This window comes from Procambarus clarkii, chromosome 30 (assembly GCF_040958095.1).
Source record: "Procambarus clarkii isolate CNS0578487 chromosome 30, FALCON_Pclarkii_2.0, whole genome shotgun sequence".
Taxonomy (NCBI): domain Eukaryota; kingdom Metazoa; phylum Arthropoda; class Malacostraca; order Decapoda; family Cambaridae; genus Procambarus; species Procambarus clarkii.
This window is the reverse complement of record NC_091179.1, coordinates 11583062-11594364: the sequence shown is the minus strand read 5'-3', so window position 1 is coordinate 11594364 and position 11303 is coordinate 11583062. Positions and strand designations below refer to the sequence as shown.

The following is an 11303-nucleotide window of genomic DNA, read 5'->3' as shown; positions in this document are numbered from 1 at the left end:
CTTTTTGTTATTTTATCATTCAAAGCACTTTCATTGTTAACACAGTTATGGAGTCCATTGTATTATTAAATCTTGAACAATGTTTACAATATTACATTGTGTAGAAAATGGAATCCTGACTATTTTTATAAGTGCTGTTAAATAAATGCAGTTGGTATTTGTCACATATGATAGTTTTTGGTCTTATTGTATTTCAGAAACCTCGAGGACTGACAATGTTTTACCTAGAAACAAAGAGAGAAGATGGCACATCAAATGGCATAGAAGTAGTTAAACTGAAGAATAAGTTGGGTAAATAAATATACTATAGCAGCTATTTATGCATTAATGAAATTGAACTCTTCCTGCTGCTACTAAGTTATTTAATGCTTTTCTCCATAAGTGACTAAAATTTTTTAAGTTATCTCTAAAAGGGATAGACTGTCATGCATCAGTCTTGGTAAAGCAAGCAAATGTTTTCTCCCCTTGACTTTATTGTGCTCGCTCAGGGGAAGGAAGATGGTGGTGGGGGACCGCTCGGAACCCCCGTCACCTCCATAATAGCTCCTTTAGCTCCATAAGCACCTTCGTAATTACTTGTTTGCTAATCTGTTGCGTTATATTTACTCATCTGTCTGAACTTAGATATGAATAAATATCATCTTAGATCAACGAAATTGATAAATATTCTGATATGAATTGGTTAATATTGTCATAGTTGCTATATTGAGTTTGGCAATAACTGCTGGCTGCAGGGGAGTGGAGAAGACTCTGAGGGGTACTGGGACCAAAGATTTTTTCTAATGGTTGCATGCCATCAGCTAATAATTATGAACATTTTTGCATTGATTGATTGATGAAGATTAAGCCACCCAAAAGGTGGCACGGGCATGAATAGCCCGTAAGTGGTGGCCCTTTTGAGCCATTACCAGTATCAAGAGCTGATACTGGAGATCTGTGGAGGTGCGACTGTACCCTGCGTGACGGGAGATGTCTCCCCCCGTTACTCCTGATGATGATAAAGATAGGAGCAAACATCATGTGACTACATGCTGTGCCATGTGCCTCTCCCTCTTTCTCTACCACTTAGTGCCCCCTCCCTCTTTCTCTACTACTTAGTGCCACTCCCTCTTTCTCTACCACTTAGCGCCACTCCCCCTTTCTCTACCACTTAGTACTCCTCCCTCTTTCTCTACCACTTAGTACTCCTCCCTCTTTCTCTACCACTTAGTGCCCCTCCCTCTTGCTATACCACTTAGCCCCCCTTCCTTCTTGCTCTACCACTTAGTGCCCCTCCCTCTTTTTCTACCACTTGGCTTGCTTTGCAGTTTCACCCTAATGATGGTCTAAGGTGGACTGAAACATCAGCAGTTTCATGTTTCTTGTCTGTAGGGGATGGTGCTAACAATATTTGTTATTATGTTGCATTGCATAAAATTACTGATGATTTGTTAAAATGGGAACTCATTTGCCTTTACTCAATATGTCATAATTTATTCTCCAGTAGAAAGGCTTATTCATGAGCACCATCATACCTTTCCAATCTTCAGCAGGTCCTACCATATCTTCATGCTCTGCTCTTTTCATTTTAATAATGAAAAGAAATATGAGTCAGATTTATATTTGTTATGATCTTTTTATGATTGCATATTTAAGGAACTTCATGTTAGGAACGTGTTTCGTACTAAGTGACCCCTATGCATTTATCTCCGATGGTGGCAATTAATGTAGCGCATGTATGCCAAATTCATTGCTTGTTTTGGTCTTTTACTATTTGGGTACGATAAAATGTGTATGCAATGCAGGAATTGTTTGCCTTACTCTAGGTACTCGCCAGTTACCCACAGCAGAGCTTCTACTAGATGGTGCAGTGGCGCACCAGCTTTCACCTGAGGGACGTGGCATCGCTTCAATTGCAAACATGCTTACTATCACTAGGATGCACAATTCTGTATCTGCATGTGCTTCAATGAGGAGGTAGTCTTGGTAGTGTAGAGAATCATTGGCTAAATTTTTTTCCCGTCGTTCTTGAAAATATTATTCAAATATTTATTCTAGAGTGCTTTTCCAAATTGCTTGTGAGTAATACTCTTTTTGACATGCACTTACTCCCTTTACTTAATAATTAATTTATTCTAGAGTGCTTTTCCAAATTGCTTGTGAGTAATACTCTTTTGACATACACTTACTCCCTTTACTTAATAATTAATTAATAAAATAAATATAATTTAATGTATGTACTGTATGTGTAAAATACTACCTCTATCATATTACCCATGTAACAAATTTCTTGCCTCATTTTAGAATACTCCAACTAGCACGAGACTACAGTCAGCGTCGCTCAGCATTTGGACAGATGGTAGAGTCTCACACATTGCACCAGCTCACAGCTTCAAGGATGGAGGTTGCTACTAGGGGATGTGAAATGCTCACTTTCCATGTTGCTAGGTGAGGCATGGCATTTGCCTGAAAGCACTTTATGGGAAAATTTCTGGAATTGGCCCTTTCTTGCTGCTTTCCTTTGCGCGCACCTTTCTTTTTATTGCCTCTTCCATATGTCCTTTTATCGCCTCATACATGTCTCTCACTCATATGCATTTATAATCTTACTAGAAATATGGGTAAGTGAGGTGAAAAGAGTATCATTTCCATGTTTTTCATTGTTATGAGTTCAGAAAATATAAGTTTAGTAATATAATGGGGATCAATACTGTAATGTTAAAATGATATACAGTAGTTAAAATAAATTGCACTTGTTCTTTCATTTTATCATCCATTTTATATGGCGTCATGAGTCAACAAACCCCACCACTAGCCATGTTTCGCAACAGCAATCCACTATTTCATAAGCCCAGGTATATAGTACTTCTCTACGGTTGTCGTTTAGTAATACAAGTAAATACATTGAGACTTGCCCTTGCCATAATCCTTGCTCTGTATATGTTCTCCTATATCTTGCTTATTTATACTGCTTTTGTTCTTGGGGTTTTTTAACATTTCACTATTCCACCTTCATTCATAATATTTGGCACTGTCACTCTTGCAGGCAGCTTTTTGCCTGTATCTCTTCCTATCGTGTTTTAATTCAGCAGGGCACTCGGTGATCCCCGATTCACTCTGCTCTCATCTTTCACTTACTTAAATTGCTCTCATCAGTCTTACATCTTACACAGTTAAAAGGATCAATCACTTTTATCTTTTTTATTTTCACATTTTTGGCACATCGAATACTATCCTTCTTTCTGCCACCTTAACTTTAATTTTATCCACATTCACTTTTAACAGTCATCTCTGTTACATGTCAATAATGTTCAACTAGTCTACATAAATTCCCTTTACTCTCTGCTAAATGAAATATATCTTCTACATGCATGAAATTTAGCACATTCTAGTTACTATGCATGCTCTTATTACACCTATACACTTTATTTACACATTTCTTTAATATTCTTACTTTGAACTCCCTCATCACCTCGTCCAAATACATTGAGCAAACAAGCTTACATCACAGAACCCTAGCATGCAGTGACGTTGTTATCAGACCCCTCACTTGTTACATCTTCAACTCTTCATATGCAATACTGAGCATTCTAGGTGTAGGAATAATAGCCATTTAGTTTGAAACAAAATATGCCAAGTCTCCTTCATTTTAATATTTCTTTGGCATTTGTGTTATTTATGTGAGGAATTCATTAGTAAGGCTAATTACAATTCTGGACCATAATAAATTTAAAGTATTTTTATCTTAACTATACATGTAAGTGTACTAGCATTTACCGTACTTCATCACAGAACTTGATGCTTTCTTGTTTTTTTCACCCAAAGACTTCTTGGTCGGGAGGAGGCAGGTGTCGCTACTCAGGAAGAGTCTCTGATCCTTCGCATTGTAACTCCCATCTTGAAATTTTTCACGGCTAAGATGGCCATGGAGATAGTTTCAGAAGGCTTAGAATGTTTCGGTGGGCAGGGCTACATCGAGGACACTGGCTTACCTTCTTACTTACGAGATGCTCAGGTGATCTTGATGAACTTTTCTAGTGTTATGGTTGCCCATTGTTTTTCCATTGTTCGAGGACATGAAGTTTGTTAGGCATATCACACTGAGCCAACAACTGACCTTCCCCCAGGATGCAGCCCACATCAGTTGCCTAACTCAGGTTATAGTTTCAATAATACCACACATTACAACATTAATAAAGTAACATTAATTCTTACAAAAAGTTAATAAAAAAAAATGTTTGTGAAACCTTTTGTGTGGTATTTAAGTTTCAGAAATATTTTAATTGTTAATTTGACTCATGTTTTTTGACAAATTATACATTACAAATTTAAAATATAGAGTACATTAAAATAAGCAGGCACATTTATAATTTTGAAATCTGCAATTTTAAAACAGTTCTATAGGCTTGTGCCCAATGTTTTCTATAATGTTGTCCTTTCTGCATGGAAATCAATGTCTTCTTTGAATATCTCCCCTTGGATGACATTAATGTATATATATATTATCTCCTAAGCTAAACCACTGAGGGAAGGTTTTGCTCTTCCCTTTGACATGATAAAGGCACAGTCATGGTAGACCAACAGTCTTTACATTAGCTGAGCAGGAGTCTTTTCAAAATTCCTTTGCTAGATTATCTCGTGTTCAGTGATTCATTACTTGGGAACCATCAAATGCATAATTTTTTATACCAATGAGTAAGGTAGCATAAATTATTAATGTTTTGCAGTGATTTTCAGTAGGTTTGGTGACATTTAGTTTTGCCGATGAGAATTGGTACTCTAGTTCTGTCTTGCTCTGAAGAAGACCAAGGACGTCTGTAAACACATTCAACATTCTTTTATTTCTTAAAGTTTTTTTTTTGGCATACTGTAGTTACTTAATTTTCTGATATAAGTAATTTTGTCTCTTGTTTCTGTACATTTCATATCTCCACAACACAGGTGTTACCAATTTGGGAAGGTACATCGAATATTATGTCGTTGGATTTCCTTCGCGCTGTGACAAAAACTAATGGAAAAGCCTTGACTGCTTTGTGTGAAGATGTAAAAGGTATGTACAGAGAGAGAGAGAGAGAGAGAGAGAGAGAGAGAGAGAGAGAGAGAGAGAGAGAGAGAGAGAGAGAGAGAGAGAGAGAGAGAGGACACTAACTTTCTTGATGTTTTGATGTGGTAAATATAACTTGTAGTCATGAAGTGCTGATACAAAATATTAGCTAGACAGGATGTGACATTATGGTCAAGATCGATGCGACTGTTTATATTACTGAATAATCTGATATTCACTTGTTTATTGATTGAAGAGGGATATTCCTGGGTTGTGGTTTCCTGGTTATTTGGGTGTTACACTTCCCGATCTGTTGCTCTGTCAATCCTGTTTCCATGTTGCCTTGGCCAGGCTTTCTCAGGTTATTTATCTATCATTTGGTACAGTCAGTCTGATGTGTTCACACATGGTGAACACAGGTATGCTGCTTTTATTACTGTACTGTACTACTTCAGGCTTGCAAGGTCTGCATAACACTTGGATGCCTTTCCAATTGTTAAGTTTACCCATTCCCAAGCCCAAGATTTTTGGCCTTTTCAGCCCACGGGTCAGCTCTGTCTTTGTTCGTTTTTATCAATTTGTTTTCTTTAGCCTAAAGACAGGCTGTTTTGGGAATATTCTCTGGAGAGCCACTGAGGGTCAGCCTAGATAGGAAGTGATGAATGTAATGAAATGCTCTTTTTTTTCTGGGTGACCTCCTGAGCTTCTTGTTCTCTCCTTCCCCATCCCCCTCCCCCTTTTCACTGCCCTTCTTGCAGGTGGGAATCAGTATCATTTTGGGGTCAGCACATGCATAAGGTAAGGAGGCAGGTTGAACTGTTGTTTGACCTGAGTTGCTGTTTGGTGCTGTACTAGGATACTAGCACATGGTTTGTTGACATTGGGCAAACTACAGCTTCCCTTGTTACCATTATTGATCTCTTCAATCAAGATAGTTTGTTTTGCTTCACTTGTGCTTTCTACATAGCCTTATACATAATTTGTTTAGCTTTATTCAGTTTTGAGGTCAATATCAAATTCCCACGTTCCCTGTTGCCTTTATGCAGCCCGTCCTCATAAACAAAGGCCAAATGCTCGTTAATCCCGTTGCAAACCCCCTTATTTATGGATGAAAAATGGTTTACACACAACTCTCAACTGATAATGTTTGTTAGTTTCTTGAACAATGATTCGCTGACAACCTCTGTTCGAACCACAGTGCTGTAAATGCTTCTCTTGAGGTTATCTTGAGATGATTTCGGGGCTTTTAGTGTCCCCGCGGCCCGGTCCTCGACCAGGCCTCCACCCCCAGGAAGCAGCCTATGACAGCTGACTAACACCCAGGTACCTATTTTACTGCTAGGTAACAGGGACATAGGGTGAAAGAAACTCTGCCCATTGTTTCTCACCGGCGCCTGGGATCGAACCCAGGACCACAGGATCACAAGTCCAGCATGCTGTCCGCTCGGCCGATCGGCTCCCTAATGGAGTCACCTTCACCCACGTATTTCAAATACAAAATAATCGCCAACAGAACCTCAACACCTAACCTATCCTATGCCATAAAAATGTAATAATATAATAATATTAACTTAAATATGAGAACAATCCAATTTTTAATACACAGTATGCTAAAATTGATGAATGTATTGGGGGGAAGAGGGGAAATGGCCGTAGCTGTAATGAGCCTGGCCTTAGAACAGGTTGCTCCATAAGAACACCAGATTCAGGGGTCACATTGTTCAACAGGCCTGTGCAAATCCAGAGGCCTGGTAGCTTTGTGGATGTCTATTACCGGAGCCAGTGCACTGGAGAGCTCTTAAGGCCGCCTAGAAAAGGGCATTTCATTACACTCGGCATTTGATGTTTTTAAACTAACGTTCATTACATTGTATCAAAGGAATAATTAAATTTTAAGCCAGTCGTATTGGATTTTGTATATTTTAGAAATAGTTTACGAAAACAGGAATGAAGTGTGAAATGCTCAAGTAAATAATGGTTAGAAGTGAACTGATTTCATTGTGTTATTTTGTAGGCCGAGTACAAGGTGTGATGTCAAGTGCCATACCGGAAGGCTTGAGGGACTCTTGCCAGAAAGTGACTCTAGCCATGGAGGAGCTCATCAACTTCCTGCAGAAGCATCCAAATCTTATCCTCCCAGCATCGAGAGACATTGCCACATCAATTGCGCACATTTATATTGGTAAAAAATATTCATGTTTAATGGTGAATATGGTACTGTATGTAGATGCGTGAAACACATATGCTTTATCTTGAGTCATATTGAATTAATAAGTGATACTCCTGTTTATAAGAAGTATGAAAAAATTAAAAGATCATCATATTCATAATGTTTTGCTTGTGTGATAGCAACAAAAGAACGTAAAAGGATTTGACAACAATTGTTGTTGGCTTTTTTTAACACTTAAGAGCATTTGAAATGTCTTATTAACACTTTCGCGCTTTAGATTGGAGATAACTCGTCGCCGTTTTCTCTTACGATTCCGCATAACAGCCTACTTTTCTCGTCCATCGAAAAAATATTTCTATAAATTCCATTTTTTAACCGAAATGGATGGGGATACTTTTGTTTTGTAGAGAATTTATTTGCGAATGTTTTGGTACCAGAATGAATATTATATCACATAAACTTCTATGAGTAAAAAAAAAATACACAAAGTATGTTTGGGGGTGTGGCGAGCGTGTGGCAGTGGGTTCCCTTTAGCCGTTGATATATCCAACACGTGGGAAATATTTGTATATGTTATGTATATGTCTGTGTAGGGAATTTTACTGCGATCACTGTCATACAAATTATAAAATGTTTCAACAAGTATAAACATGACAAACATCAAACGAACGAAAACAATGCGTTCGTTTCTGCCGCGAACGCATACTGAGCGACGTGGTTCTATATTTGGCGCTTCTCTTACACATGCTTTGTACAAATGTTATACAGTTCATCTTATAGAAAATTTTATTGCGAAAACATTGGTATAAAAAAGAAATACGTACATAGAAAAGTAGGGTCAGGAAACGTATAAACTTTCCAAGCATGATTTCCCCCGTGTTTTCGCCAGTGCACTCGCGGCTAACTACTCTCCACTTCACACACTCTTGCGGGTGGGCAATTACCTATATTAAACATTCATATGCATATGTCCGTGTAGAGAATTTTATTGTGATTCCAATGATACCAAAATTAGCGATGTAGGACAACTGTAGGCTTCGCAACCATTAAGAGAGTGGAAACAATTTGTTGCTGTTTGGCGCTCTCGGCGAGTGATCTGCATAGTTTTTTATTTGGTGTTGATACTCCTTATGCTTGGGCGGCATTTTATAGGTATGCTCTTATAGACAATTTCATTGCGAACACAGTGATACCAAATTTAAATACGTGCGCCTTCAATTATTGTCAGGACAGTCAAAAGAGTGTACACTTTTCGGTCTTACCGCGTAGGCGCGCGAAGTGCCGAAAGCATCTGGGGGTATTGTTTTTTTTTTGAGCGCCGAGAGCGCGAAAGTGTTAAGAGAACAATTATACAGGTGATCATCCCCCTGAAGGATGGGAGCTCCTATAGGAACATAGCATCACAGATATAAGCTCCCAAAGATAAACATTTATATACTACAGTACAATATTTATTGCAATAATTTATTATATATTGTTTAAGATTTTGTTACATTTTTTTTCCCCTGCTACTACAGGATGTCTCCTGGTTGATCATGCTGCATGGGAAAAAAGCACCAACAGCGAAGAAGTAGCGAACAGATGGTGTCGGGCGCCTCTAACCTACCTTACAATCGAGCAATACTCGGCTGATAATCAGGCCTTGGTTATGGAAGGTTACAACCCAAGTGAAGTTTATGGACCCATGTTTTAAGTAAATGCTCAGCATAATGGATCAAAAATATATTTGATGAATTTTATAAGGCGTCTGATTTCATACTGTCTGATTAAGATGAGGAAGTTTACGGGTGACAAATGCAGGAATCTAAGCTTAGGGAATGATAGTTATGAGATATCAGCTGGACAATGTTGAAATTATGAAGGTTGAATGCAAAAGAGATCTATTTATAATTATTAATTCACAAATGTATTTAACATTCCTATTCATGTTGAAAATAAGACAAATTTGAAACCAAGATACATAAGAAGAAGCGTTAATAATTAGACATCTAATGTTATTCTTCTGCTTTCTCTGTACATTCTAAAGAAGTTAATTAAGTCTATATAGGTAGTTAATCCTTTGGTTTATAGTAATAATAATAATAATCATTGTGTCGGGGAACAGGAAGCCAGTGTGTATTCATTCACTTTTGGCTTTTATTGAGGCCCCCCCCTCCAAGGGTGAGTTACTGACCCTGCCCAGGATGCAACCCCACAACAAGCTGACTAACTCTTGAGTACATACTGACTGCTAGGTGAACAGGCGCATTAGGTCAAAGGAAATGTGCCCAACCATTTCTGTCCCGCCTGGGATTCAAGCCCGGAATTCTTGATTGTGCATCGAGAATGAACCCAACTGTATTACTGGGACCCTCTTAGGACCCTTTTTTATGAAAAGACAGATTAAGAAACCTTAATTTACATTTTCTCGACAGGGAAAGAGCAAAAGGAGGGGTAAGACATGATGGAAATATTCAAAACGATGAAAAGCTTTAACAATGGATGTTAATAAGGGAATTAAATATGTCAGTACAAAAGTTAACATGAATCAGGATACAAAATCTGCCTCAGACGTTGTTTTTGTTGACTTAAGAAATATTACTGGATAACATATATAATAAGATGTGGGATCACTTCAAATGACACTAGCATATACTGTACGTGTGGGTGAGTTTAGTTGGATATAGAAAGAAACTGCCTTGTATAAGTCAATATGCCTTTTGCAGTTTCCTCAGTACAGTACTTATGTTCTAAAGATAAAATGTTAAAAAATTAAATTCATTACTAATAATGCATGCAATGCATGCTACATATAGTTTTCCCCCGACTTGGTGCCTTTGTTTGATAATTACTTTCTAATAATGTAGTACAGTATTGTACGCAATAAGAAATTTGTATGCATTGCAAATAAGATTATCACGTAATTTTTGATAATATGTATCTTAACATTATATTTTGAGTGTGCCATTGTCTGCCATGGCTTTATATATATTTTGGTTTGTACAATTCAAATAAAAATTCTAGAACTATATTGCACATGAATGTCATGAAAGTACTCAGTTTAGTGGGTTTAAATTAATAGCTGAAACATTTTTAAGGGCAGAGTTGTGGTGATATAAATGAACACTGTATTACATGCCTGGATCTTCTAACTGAGGCCAGTGGTATTACCTGTTTCTTGTAAATTTGTGTTTTCTAAATTATATTAGTTTTGCTCATGGAATATGCCACTGTTTGATCCCAGGCTCTATATGATAATTAGTTGCTGTTCATAGGTGTTTTTCTTTAATGATGTATTTGGCTGCTGAAAACTAATTTTATACTTTAGAGATGTAAAGAGTATAAAATAATATACAGTATATTTTTATATAGCAAGTATATTTAATATATTGTCATTTGTAGTGGCTAAGTGGTTTCACATGGTCATACTGTTCATAGAGATTATTTGTTTTCTTTATGTATTTTACTTAAGACTGGGAGACCTAGGGTTATACTTATAGTTAATTTGTTCTGCAAAATAAAGGGTATTCAATTTTAATTATTTTGAGTAATCCTTGTTCTGTTGTCACTCCTTTGGGAAAAAGTACATACACGAGACATTATTAAAATAATAATGGCAATATTGTATGTAAAAGATACAGAATTAAGTGGATAACAAATTTATTTGCACTCACATCTTTCTCAAATATCTTACACATGTATCCCAAACTTACTGTAATTATCTGTAGTTACAGGATGAGAGCTACACTCGTGGTGTCCTGTCTTCCCAGCACTCTTTGTCATATAACGCCTTGAAATTACTGACAGTTTTGAACTCCACCACCTTCTCACCTAACTTGTTCCAACCGTCTACCACTCTGTTTACGAAAATGAATTTTCTTACATTTCTCCGGCAGCTATGTTTTGTTAGTTTAAATTTATGACCTCTTGTTCTTGAAGTTCCTGGTATCAGGAATTCTTCCCTCTCAATTTTATAGATTCCTGTTACTATGTTGTATGTAATGATCACATCACCTCTTTTTCTTCCATCTTCTAGTTTTTGCATATTTGATGCCTCTAACCTCTCCTCGTAGCTGAAGAATGTGCAAGAACTGAACCCTGTGGTACTCCACTTGTGATATTTCTCCAGTC

General features: G+C 37.3%; 1 protein-coding gene across 1 annotated transcript in view; it reads left to right on the top strand.

Annotated features, from left to right (window-relative positions):
• LOC123765516 (acyl-CoA dehydrogenase family member 11) overlaps positions 1 to 10710 on the top strand; it is a 35745-nt gene extending 25035 nt beyond the window's left edge. Inside the window, exons 8-14 of the mRNA XM_045754153.2 lie at positions 198 to 291; positions 1806 to 1956; positions 2284 to 2427; positions 3805 to 3994; positions 4921 to 5029; positions 7038 to 7205; positions 8711 to 10710. Of these exons, the coding sequence (XP_045610109.2) occupies positions 198 to 291; positions 1806 to 1956; positions 2284 to 2427; positions 3805 to 3994; positions 4921 to 5029; positions 7038 to 7205; positions 8711 to 8886 (1032 nt within the window). The 3' untranslated portion in view covers positions 8887 to 10710. The remainder of the gene's footprint in view (positions 1 to 197; positions 292 to 1805; positions 1957 to 2283; positions 2428 to 3804; positions 3995 to 4920; positions 5030 to 7037; positions 7206 to 8710) is intronic.
• Positions 10711 to 11303: the final 593 nt, after the last annotated feature.